The sequence below is a fragment of the Bolinopsis microptera genome, chromosome 5 (genome assembly GCF_026151205.1).
Source record: "Bolinopsis microptera isolate Bmic1 chromosome 5, MBARI_Bmic_1.0, whole genome shotgun sequence".
Taxonomy (NCBI): Eukaryota; Metazoa; Ctenophora; class Tentaculata; order Lobata; family Bolinopsidae; genus Bolinopsis; species Bolinopsis microptera.
Genome location: NC_087076.1, coordinates 1,553,801 through 1,566,249, shown reverse-complemented (window position 1 = coordinate 1,566,249; position 12,449 = coordinate 1,553,801). Strand labels below are relative to the sequence as shown.

At 34.7% G+C, this 12,449-nt stretch overlaps 1 protein-coding gene across 2 annotated transcripts; it reads right to left on the bottom strand.

Annotated features, from left to right (window-relative positions):
• Positions 1 to 339: 339 nt before the first annotated feature.
• LOC134815784 (uncharacterized) lies at positions 340 to 6,263 on the bottom strand. 2 transcript variants are annotated; one of them, XM_063824375.1, is made up of 6 exons: positions 6,123 to 6,263; positions 4,233 to 4,274; positions 2,701 to 2,727; positions 1,310 to 1,474; positions 1,026 to 1,173; positions 340 to 910 (listed from the first exon to the last, which is right to left on the bottom strand). In XM_063824375.1, the coding sequence occupies exons 1-5, from the start codon at positions 6,129 to 6,131 to the stop codon at positions 1,027 to 1,029; spliced, it is 390 nt and encodes a 129-aa protein (XP_063680445.1). In that variant the 5' UTR covers positions 6,132 to 6,263; the 3' UTR covers positions 340 to 910; position 1,026. The 2 variants fall into 2 exon arrangements, with proteins under 2 accessions (XP_063680445.1, XP_063680444.1); XM_063824374.1 differs by lacking the exons at positions 4,233 to 4,274; positions 6,123 to 6,263 and adding an exon at positions 3,071 to 3,119 and having other exon boundaries at positions 2,701 to 2,775.
• Between the last annotated feature and the right edge of the window lie 6,186 nt (positions 6,264 to 12,449).

The window sequence follows — 12,449 nt, the reverse complement described above, 5'->3', positions numbered from 1 at the left end:
TTCAGACACCTGGGCTTTCATTTTTTCCGCACTCCATTTTATGTCTTGATCTCAACCTTTCTAGGATCTGTTTCTTTTTGGTTGATTATGTAACTGTACTAACCTTTGTCATACCTACATAATATATTGTATGGTTAAACAATAAAAGATGTTTTAATTTTGTCTTTGCCTTATAATGAGTTATACTTTTGAGTTTTTTTTCACATTTACACATTTTCTCACATCAGTCACAGTCAGCCGCTCTGACATGGTTTACTTTTTTTTGGTGTTGTTGGTAAATCACATGAGCGGGATATAAATACTTCATTTCATTTTATTACAAATAAATGTGAAAAATAATTATTTTGCTACAAGTACAAAGATTGAATTATTACAAAGAATCGTTTCAGTGAAAATAAGAAACTCAGAATATCGGGAAATTGTTTTCATCACAACGATCAGGATTTAAATCAAATTACGGTTTCGACATTACCAATTACAAAGTTTCGGCAAATTATCAGATTATCGCGTTACTAAATAGCTACAAAAGAAAATCAATCTTTCAGTTCAGACTCAGAGAAGAAAAAAATGCACATAGATAGTTTATGAATTCAAGGTGAATGTTGCTGTTAGTGTAATATTAGATAGATCATAGATGTGCTTATTTGAGTTGCCATACATCTACACTCTACATTAACATAATAGCTTTAACAGCATTTTTATAATCAACCAAAATTACTTTACGCGGTCATAACATTTTAACGTTACTCCACATATAATCTAATCTATATCTACAGAGATCTGTTTTACGATCTATGTTCTAAGAATCAGCAATCCAAAGTCCGCTCAAAGACTAGATGTGATTTTGACGGTTGTAAGGAGTTTAGTTAGGATGGCTAACGTTAAGATATCTGATAATCTGGGTGTTCACCTGAAAACGGAAACAAATCACACGAGAGGGAGCATTCACCAATTCAATTAACCATATCAAAGTAATACTCTAAAATATCATAATAATAAAATAAAAATATCTATTTCGCACTTACCCTATGAATATGATGAATATGATGATGAATATGATGATGAAACTTGAGCAGCTGTACCGAATAAGATATTCAAAACAGAGCCGATTACAGAGACAATTCCTAGAACTACTCCTGTGATGATCGCTCCTTTAGCACATTTCTTAGCCGCCTGGGAAGTGATTTATGAGAAGGTTTGCGCACCAATCGTTCTACAGTAAAATACGTTTGTGTTCATGGAAAGCAATAATTCATCGTAGCAGAAGGAGCTAAATTAAGATTCAAATGTCAAATAGGTAAGTGAGCACCTCTCCATATATTTTTCCCCCTTGAAAATCTCCTCTTCCAATACACGCGTTTGCCTCGTTAGCTCTTAACACAGCAAAAATTCCAATCGGACAGCAGAACAGAAGCGATATATAGGCCATGATGGAGTTTGTTTCTGGGGCAACTCCTTGGTTTCCTTGTTGTACCTAGGTTATGTTACGGTTAAGTTAGAAAATAAGATATTATTTAGTTTATTGTCAAGTCGCTACTATACAGTATACACGGTACTCAATACAATTTACAATACAATTTTTTTAAAATTAGTGTATAATTAGTGTTTTTAAGATGATACCATTAGTGTATTAAAGAATAATAACACCACTTTTATAATACTATTAAGATAAAAACTAACACTCAGCAGTCAGCAGTATTTACTGTAGTGCAATATCATATTAAAACGAGACTGTAAATCATTAAGTCCCCTTAAAACAATTATTATTTAGCTTACAGTTACACTCATTATATTGTCAGTCGTATTACCTGTCTTACATCTTACTATGATGGTAGTAATTAACTAATTGACGTAATAATACTATTACTATCTTAGTAAGTTACATAATCAATCATGTCAATTTAAAAGTGATCATATTTACAGCTTTATAGCTTATGATTAATTGTTGCTTGGTTTCCCAAAGAGAGTGCTCAACTACAGTTAAGCAGGAGCATTATAATTCGAACAAATTGAAACAATCAAGATGGCGAGCAAACGATCCGTTTCATGATATGTACAAAACAATACCAATCCTCAGTGCTTTATAGCTTATGTATTTATCACTGTTTAATATTTATGCTCCAGCTCCAGCAGCAGCAGAAACTAAATATGAAACACGCTCAAACGAATATTATATCACGTGATCACAACGAACAAGAAGCTCATATTACACGGTTACATGAAGGTCTCACTTTCTTGAGGGATTAGCAACAGTAGGTATAAACTCGTACTGTTATGTGTTAGGGTTTTAGCATTTGCTTCAGATAGGGATTGGGTTAGGGTTAGGGTTCGGGTCAGTGTAGACTGTAGGGGCCAGGGTTAAGGTTTCGAATAGTCCTTCAGGGCCACCTAGAGAACGTATTAAAAAGTCACGTGACAGTTGAGTGTAGAGTGGTTAATAATCATCCAACTTTTACAGTTCAGTTACAGACCATAAATAGCTCAGGAGATCAGTAACATTATATGTACATTGTACACCGCCTATAGTTGTACTGTGTTCATCAGGCACCTCAAATTATCTTACAGTTATGTACAAATGGAGTGCCTTTGTGCTACTGCAATTGTAACAATATTATGTAATTTTCACTATCTAACTTATTCAGCGTTTAAAACATGTTAAAACAGGAGAAATAAAAAAACTTTCCAAAAATATATATTTACCACAACAACTTGTGGTTGAACTTGAGCCTGAGCCTGGGGATTCTGTTGAAGAGGATAACCGGGCTGACCTGAAGCCTGAGGAAAGTGAAGTTTAATATTTCAATATTTTAAAATAAATTATTCAAATATTTAATATTTAAAATTTTAAGAATATTTTAATATTGTGAAACAATTAGTTCAAATTCAATCGAATTTTTAATAAATTAGTATCTTGAAGTTGATACCATATTATATTTATAGTTAGCGTAGCGGTATAAGACACTTTTTATTTCATGACCATTGCGTGAAGATAAACCAACATTGGTAGGATTTAATATAAGAGAGCGAAATGATAGGAAACGTTTTAGAGAATAGTTTAGTATAGAATTACATTCGCCATTTTTCAAAGTCCATCGCAGAAAAACCTGTTCTTAACACCTTTTAGATTAAAAAGATCTAATATCCGCTAATCGGTGAATATTAGATTTATTCTTTTTAATCTAAAGGCTTAAATCTGAGCTTAAAATTGTATAAGGATTGAAATATGTTATAACTTATTTGACCAAACCCAGAATTGGGTACTGGGTAGATAAGAAAGGACCGCTTCCAGTGTCTTTCTTTCCCAAACAAAAGTAAATGATATTAATCTGAATGACCGTCTGTAAATGCAAAATGATACCGAGAATAAACTAATATTGAATGTACAAAACAATACCAATCCTCAGTGCTTTATAGCTTATGTTTATCATAGTTTAATGTTTATGTTGCAGCTCCAGCAGCAGCAGAAACTAAATATATGAAACACGCTCAAACGAATATTAATATTATATCACGTGATCACAACGAACAAGGAGCTCATATTACACGGTTACATGAAGGTCGCACTTTCTTGAGGGATTAGCAACAGTTATACTTATATAACAGTAAGGTATAACAGTAAGTAGGTAAGTAGGTATAGACTCGTATAGAATTAGAGTTACTGTGGGATTCTGGCCAGGTAATATCTTTTAAGCGAGTGATTTCTGATCGCTTTTAAGGTAGGAAATGAGGAATAAAAATAATGTGTATATTTTCTCGTTACTGTTATGTGTTAGGGTTTTAGCATTTGCTTCAGTTAGGGATTGGGTTAGGGTTACTGTTAGGGTTCGGGTCAGTGTAGAATGTAGATGCCAGGGTTAAGGTTTCGAATAGTCCTTCAGGGCCATCTAGAGAATGTATTAAAAATGTCACGCGACAGTAGAGTGTAGAGTGATTAATAATCATCCAACTTTTACAGTTCAGTTACAGACCATAAATAGCTCAGGAGATCAGTAACATTATATGTGCATTGTACACCGCCTATAGTTGTACTGTGTTCATCAGGCACCTCAAATTATCTTACAGTTATGTACAAATGGAGTGCCTTTGTGCTACTGCAATTGTAACAATATTATGTAATTTTCACTATCTAACTTATTCAGCGTTTAAAACATGTTAAAACAGGAGAAATAAAAAAAAACTTTCAAAAAATACATATTTACCACAACAACTTGTGGTTGAACTTGAGCCTGAGCCTGAGGATATTGTTGAAGAGGATAACCGGGCTGACCTGGAGCCTGAGGAAAGTGAAGTTTAATATTTAAATACTCTAAAAAACTATTCAAATATTTAATATCTAAAATTTTAAGAATATTTTAATATCATGAAACATTAACAATTAGTTCAAATTTGATCGAATTTTTATCAAATTAGTATGATATTCTCAAGAATTTGAATACTAGAAAAGCTATGGGACCGGATAAAATCCATGGTGAAGTTCTTAAAAAATGTGCCTTTACGTTAGCCCCAGCACTGGAGATTCTTTTCACAAAGTGCTATGTATCCGGCTTCCTACCTTCAAATTGGAAATATGCAATTGTTGTTCCAGTACACAAGAAAGGCTCCAAGAATGACATTAAGAATTATAGGCCAATATCTTTGACTAGCTTAGTTATGAAAGTCATGGAAAGAATTATTCGAGATGAACTTTTGAGTAGATGTTATGATAAAATTGATCCTCGTCAACATGGTTTCCTGCCTCACAAATCTTGTGCAACTCAGATGGTTGAATTCTGCGATAGCCTATCCCTCTCTCTTAACAAGAACATTAGATCTGATATTGTTTACTTCGATTTTGCCAAAGCATTCGATTCCGTTAACCACGACTTAATACTATACAAGCTAAAATTTTATTATAACATCGATGGAATGCTTCTCCAATTTATGAAAAGTTACCTCTCCGGACGTCAGCAATGTGTATTAATGGGGCTATCATTTGGCGACCAGCGTCCAGTAGCACTATCAATAGGCTTGAAGGATTGCAGAAAAGGGCCCTCAAATGGATTCGTAATGATTACGGTGTAAGCTATAGTGTAGAGGGAATCTATAATGCCCATTGTAAACAGTTAAATATTCTGCCCCTAAAGTACAGGTTTGATTACCATGATCTCAAGTTCTTTCATTCCCTAGTGCATCAATACCACCCATGCACCACTCTGCCTCAGTACCTTACTTTCTTCTCCGGGTCAAGCCGACTGAGAAGCTCACATCTTGATCACTTATCAGTAATATCTTCAATTCCACCTGGCTCAGCTATATCTAAATCTTACTTTTATCGAGCTCATCTCACTTGGAACCGACTTCCTCTTTCCCTTCGAGAGATTATCAGACCAGGTGTGTTTAAAACAGAACTTATTAAACACATCTGGAAGGAACATGTTTGTACTGCATCTGTAGATATTGACCCTAGTTCAGATCCTGACAATTCTTTTTCTCCAGACTACGGGTAGTGTATTTCTCTATTATTTTTGTTTTAATTTTTTTTGAGGTACTCATCACGCATTTTTGCTTTATTCGGATACAATTTTGATTTAGTCTTTTATATTCAATTATTTAAATTTTATCGTTAAAACTTCATTCCATTGGAAATATTACAAATCAGCCAATTGTAATTGAGAATTTTTGGGTTGTGGCAATTATTCTTAAAAACCTAGAAATGCCTCCTAAGTTCACAGCTCATATTATTTCAATTTGCCCATTTTTCTCCTTCTGCACTTGGGGCCCAATGTAATTGCTCGACTTTTCATCAGGTCTCTCGAGGCCTTTTGTTTGGTTATTTGGGTGTATTGGTGTCCCCTGATTGTTATCATCGCTGTACACTTGTCAAGGCATTTTTTGGTTTCTCTAGTCCATTTTTAGAAATTCTATACAACATTGATATTGTAATAAATTCTGATGATAATAATTGAAAGATTTCAATAAAAAAAAAATCATGATACCATATTATAGTTAGCGTAGTGGTTATTGCGGTATAAGACACTTTTGATTTCATGACCATTGTGAAGATAAACCAACATTGGTAGGAATTGATATAAGAGAGCGAAATGATAGAAAAAGTTTTAGAGAATAGTTTGGTATAGACTTACATCTGCCATTTTTCGAAGTCCGTCGCAGGAAAACCTGTTCTTAACACCTTTTAGATTAATAAGATCTAATATTCGCTAATTGGTGAATATTAGATCTAATCTTTTTAATCTAAAAGCTTAAAATCTAAGCTTAAAATTTTATAAGGATTAAAATAAGTTATAACTTATAATTATAGCGATTATGATCATGATAAAAATGTTAATTTTGTTTAGATATCAGTGATAATTTGAAGAATAGAGCAGCAACATACCTTAGATGGCAAGTACGTACGGTACAGGGCTTTAAGTACGTACGGTACAGCTACTTAACTTTTAAAGGTACGTACCGTACAGGCACTGTAAGGTACAATTTTTTTCAAATTTTTAGAATCAACTTCAGTGAATTACTTGCAATTTCTGATTAGTATTATCATCATAATTTTTGAGATAGAAGTCGAAAATTAACAAAGTGGTTAAAACAATAAAAGATTTAAAAGGAAAATTTGTGTACTGGATCGCTCTTAACCGGTACTACACTACTATTACTTGTAATTATCGATAAACTCAAAGCTTCATCCTTTTGTTGCAGTATACGAACACCAGCTTTTCAGCTAGCTCAGGTCGCAACCTTAATCTACGCTTGTCCATAATATACTCGTAATCTCTAAAATTGGTCTCACAAATTGACGAAAACACTGAATACTATTTGGGCCAACTGTTTAAGCAGAAAAAGTTCTCCTCCAAAATATTTCCAGTATATTGACGGATTAATAAGCTTCATAGGTTCTGATTCCGCATCAGTGTAGGGTTTTACCCCTTCTCTGTCGCACGTACCGTCTAGTTTTTGTTTCCATTGCTATCAACTGGATTCAACCTTTCAGCCTACTTTATTAAGTACGTACCGTACAGCTAATTTAAAGGTACGTACCGTACGAACTTACCATCTTAGCAACAAACCACAAAGTATCTTAAAATTAAACGGGAGAAGCAACTTTATAGGATACTAACTGTAAGTCTAGAGATATTGCTCAGAAAATTTAAAGGTGGCGTTAGTTTGTGGGCTATATTTGTAGTTCAAACTAATAACATCAAACGTATTGTTCGCCAAAAAAGCAAAAATGGCGCACATGAACAAAGTGCAAATTGTTAAACGGTCATGCGCTTAACAATTTGGAATATAGTCCCAACACAATACAAATGAAGTGCGAGTTATGAGCTGAACGTACCGTATTGAATTTGAATTATTGAAAGAAATGTGGCGCAGTATTTTCTTCCGCAAAGTTATTGAATAAGCGCACGATCATACCACATACGATGTACAGGATAGAAAATTTATAATTGGCCTGTATATCATATATGTTATACGCGCGCGCAATACATCAATGATCAAATGTTATTAAAATTGTCCATTATAATTAATATTGACGATGTCAATTCTTCGCAGCTCGGCGAGACCCAGTACTCATTAGCGCATCTCGACGATTTTTATTAGAAATAGAATCTTTATTAGAAACATTCCGGATAGGTGCTGAGGAACTGCTACTCGTTTTGCAGACTATATAATGATATATAGAATAAAGCTTATTTTGACGGGGAAAAGTATGAAATTTTAAAAGTCGATTTTGAGGGTGAAGATCGCGTTTTTACTACCCTATTTAGTGAGCCCCTTTTGTGTTGAAAAAATTCTGAAGTTTCTTTTGCCTTTGGTATTTTAAAATTGAAATTTGTCTTATTTTATGGTGATTTATACTTTGTCAATAAGTGGAAGCTTTTAAAAATGAAAGCGAAAGTCTTTAAACTGCGTGTTGGTTTTATGGCCCAGGAAACCTTACTGGTAGGGGCCGAAAAGTAAGGAAAAGTCGATATAAGATAAACTTGTCACTATATAGTGTTGTCATTATATAGTACGTTTTGCAGACTATATAATGACAAAGATCAGCTGTCATTATAAAGTGCTTGTCATTATATAGTGTTGTCATTATATAGTGTGATTACCGTAGGGGCCTTACTTTGAAAATAAAAGAAATAGAAACGTCTGGTTTTCAACAAAATATTCGCCTTGTAAAAATAACGTTTCCTCCCCAGGAGGAAATTTTAAAACAACGTCGATTCTGAACTATCGCGAGAAATCTTATTTTGGGCCTTATAAAAGTGCGCAGCTTTAACTTTGCGGATTCTTGTTCTCTGATTGCCCGAATCGTATCACGCGACGTGGTACGTGTTGCAATTGCATGCTTGGAATAATTGAAGAGTGCAAATGCAATGACCTAACGAGCGCGTTTTTACTACCCCGGCCATCCAGGGAGCCCCTTTTGTGTTGACAAAATTCTTTAGTTTCTTTTGGTATTTTAAAATTGAAATTTGACTTATTTGGTGGTGATTTATGCTTTGTCAAAGTGGAAGCGTTTAAAAATGAAAGCGAAAGTCTTTATTAAACTGCGCGTTGGTTTTATGTACGCGCACCTAGTTGGACTCGTTGGACTTGGACTCGACGGTTTTGTCAAATTAGTAGGGCCGCGGTGCACGATAATAATAAACTTGCTCGGATTTTCAAAATTTTTGTACCATTCTTTTCTAGAGACTGTGAGAATTTGTCAAAAATAAATTGATTACGTAATATGTGATTGACGCGGATGTTACTCGTCTAAATTTCTTCGAAGTAGAAATTCTATCGTGTTGATAGTTTTGCATTTTCTGTCCCAGATGATATCTAAATCATTCCCCTCTGCTAGAGACAACAGATCATTTGTAAAAGCTTGCAGATAACCCGGTATGTCTCTAGCAGTGTAGGCCAGGAGATCATCGACTACCAGTACCAGGTTCCAAAGGAAAGGGGGAAGGATGCCTCCTTATGGGCACCCTCTCCGGATCCGAACTCTTCTCGACTTATCCTTATGATATAGTGTGATGAATTAGTTACCATGTTGATGATCCATTGTGCTATGGCCAGATCCACTTTCGTGGTCTTGATAATGATAGCGTAAGAAATAGCCTTGAAAGAGACATTATCAAAGGCTCCCTCTATATCTAGAAAGATTCCTAAGACGTATCCTTTCTTAGCTATCCTGCGCTCAATGGTGTGAGTTACTTTATGAAGGGATGCTTCAGTCATCAGTGTTCAGTCGAACATCCCTTCTTAAAGCCGAATTGTCGTTTGTTGATGTCGTTAGCGATATTAAGGTCATGTTGCATATGCCACAGTATCACCTTCTCCTGTAATTTTAACATCACGGGAGAACTGCATGTCGTTCGGAGCTAGTCCATTCATCATCTTCCATATATGGACACGTTAAAAAAAAGGTGGCACTAGAGATTGATTTTTAAAAATGCGTTTTAAAAATAGTCATTGTTCTTTGTTGGTTGATATATCTATCTATACCTTTAGAAATTCGATTAAATTTCATGATCCTGAAATCACGGAGTCTCTAGTGCTTATATCACAGGAGTTATCGTTATTTGTGTGCCAATGATTCAAATATCACACAATTAGAAATGCAAGATGAATCAACACTAGATAATCTGAAAAGTACTATTCACAAAGACGCCAAAATTGATATGGTGATTATAATGCATGTAAGGAATGGAATGTCTTATCTGAAATTGTTATTGGTGCCAAAATGATTCAAAAATCACAACTTAAACGTTGGAAATGAGCCTATTTTGAGCAGTGAATATTGAATCATCTTACGTTTTTATTGGCTTTCTATCATTTTTTAGGGTACAAAATAGTATTAAATAGTATTAAAACCAGTTAATATGATTCAAAAATCACATTTTCGTTAAAGGTGCGCTATTAAGTCACAGGGACAAAAGGATTTCGCGATTATTTTGGCCAAAAATCGCGGTACCGCGAAATTTAACAGGCTATACATTAAACTATACATAAAATTTGTCGCGGAGAATGGGAAATTTCGCGATTTCGTACATGCCGCGAAATCCTTTTGTCCCTGTTAAGTCACACTATAGTAAGCCTTAAATTAAGTGCATGATATGACAATTTATATCCATTCTATGATTCTTATTATGTGATTTTTGAATCCATGTCTAAGCTTATACCATATTGAAGGTCTTTGAGCGATAATTTTTGATCTCGGTGCTTAAATGATTCAAAAATCACACAACTCTGGCTACCAAATATGTAATTTCCTTTAAAGTGTGATAATTGAATCATACGTAATGTTCAAGTTGTAATGACATTTTGAAAGTAAAGGTAATGAATCGATAATCACATTTCAAAAATCCGATTAAGTATTATATGTTACTGATATGATTCATTTGTCACATTATGGCGACAAAATTATCATGGCTTGAGTAGTAAAAGTACTTGCCTAGTTAACTCAGTTTAAAATCAGTGTTTTGTGATTATTGATTCCACTATTACTCTAATAACGAACTTCTCCATGACCATAAACAAGTGTCACAACAAATTACTACAGATTTACTATGAATACCAACCTGATATAGAGCCAAAAAGTGATACATTCCCCTGATACAGCATAATTTCAATACATGCTCATTTATGTGATTTTTGACTCATTATGGCACTTTAAACCATCTAAATTCTCTAAATATTAGTGAGCATGATATAATTGTGATTGATAGAGTTCATTGTTACAATCATTCCGTTGATATTCATATCACATTCATCATTATAAAACACTTAGTCAGAATTAACCCTGTGTGTGATAATTGCATCGTAACTCCACATTTAACCGGTGATACTTTGCACTTTTAACACTCAACTATCTCAAAAAGGTTCAATAATCACATTGAGAAGCAGGACACACTCACAGAATGTAAATTCATCATTAGAGGTGCAAGAAATGAATATTTTGTGATTTCTGGCTCATATCTGCACAATTAACAGATATAAAGAGATGAATGACTTAATTATGTGATATTTGAATCTTTTTGGACCACATATTAAAATTTGGTTAACTTTCATAGCATACTCCTTGAGATACAAGTATTTTAAAATGCTTCACACAATTTTGGCAGTGAAAAATCAATCTCTAGTGCCACCTTTTTATGAACGTGTCCATATGGGTTATGATGTATCGTTCTCTGTGTCTATGTAATGAAAGAAGAGTCAGGTTTTGCAGGCTTTCCCAGTAATCAAGATTCTGGCAGCCACTGATTCGACGAGTGTACTGTCGTTGGATGCTTTCAATAGCTTCCATATCGCTGCTTTTGTCAGGATTCCACACCGGGCAGGAGTATTCGAGTTTGCTTCTCACCATGGTCTCAGGTCTTGTAAAGGGTGAGCATGAGGAAGCGTGACCTATCTCTGAATACGCTAAGGACCCATGACGTCATCGTCCTTGCTGTTTTAGCCATCTGTTGTATTTGACTGTGAGAAGACTAGCAGCAGTCATTTGACAGGAGAACCCCTAGGTCCCTCACAGTTTTGGCTGGGTCAATAGTTCTTCTGATCTATCGATCCAGGCCCAGCCAAAACTGAAAGGGAATCATTCATGGGGGCCAATTGTCGCGATACCATTGTAGCGTAGTATATTGCTCAATAAGATAAATTATTACGATATTTTATGGTATATTAGGTCGTGGTAACACGACATCTCACCGCTGATTGAAATTCGCGTGCGGTAATGTGAACCAATCGTGCTTGCAATGATGTGAACCCTGCTTGATTCAGTGTCAAGGGGTTCACATCATCGCAAGCAACTAAGCAAGTCTGTGTACTATTATTATGGAGTCATATGATCTGGTAACCACCATGTCATAAGTGTTGACGAACACCTGTTCGCGAACAGGGGTCGGGCTATCTGGATACTGCCCAAATTTTTACTTCTATCCAAAATTTATTGTGGAGAATTTATAGAAGGCAAAAAAAAAACAATACTTCACGGACTTCCAATCTGTTGAATTTTGTAGTTTAATCATAAAAATCTACAATATCTACAAATCAGTACAAATTCTACATCAAAACTACATTTTATATATTGCTACAGCCTGTTGAATGTATAGCTGTTGCCGTTTCGGGAATGGTAAACTCCCAACTGCTCAGGTGGATTTCTGTAGCTGTCCAATCAGGAGACAGGATCCAACAAGTTGCAACCAAACTGTACAAATATAATACCAATAACTTACTCGTCAATAAATGCTGTCTAAAAGAATTCATGTTTTATCTGAGAAATACACATCACGAATATTACATCAATATTATTATAACTTAAACTATGTAATATAATGTGTGATCTGAACCAGATGATTGAGAGGGAAAATGCAAAAACCAAATTAAACTCCAAAGTGATGCACAAGCTGATTGATGATAATACAGGGTGGCCCAAAAGTAACTACCCACACGCAACCGTTTAATAACTGACGTAA

Bases quoted from the DNA above. Each gene is read 5' to 3' on its own strand.
- LOC134815784 (XM_063824374.1), bottom strand. The intron at 1,475-2,700 runs GTAAATATATAT...AACATAACCTAG, and splicing joins TTCAACCACAAGTTGTTGTG to GTACAACAAGGAAACCAAGG. The intron at 1,174-1,309 runs GTGCTCACTTAC...ATCACTTCCCAG, and splicing joins GGGGAAAAATATATGGAGAG to GCGGCTAAGAAATGTGCTAA.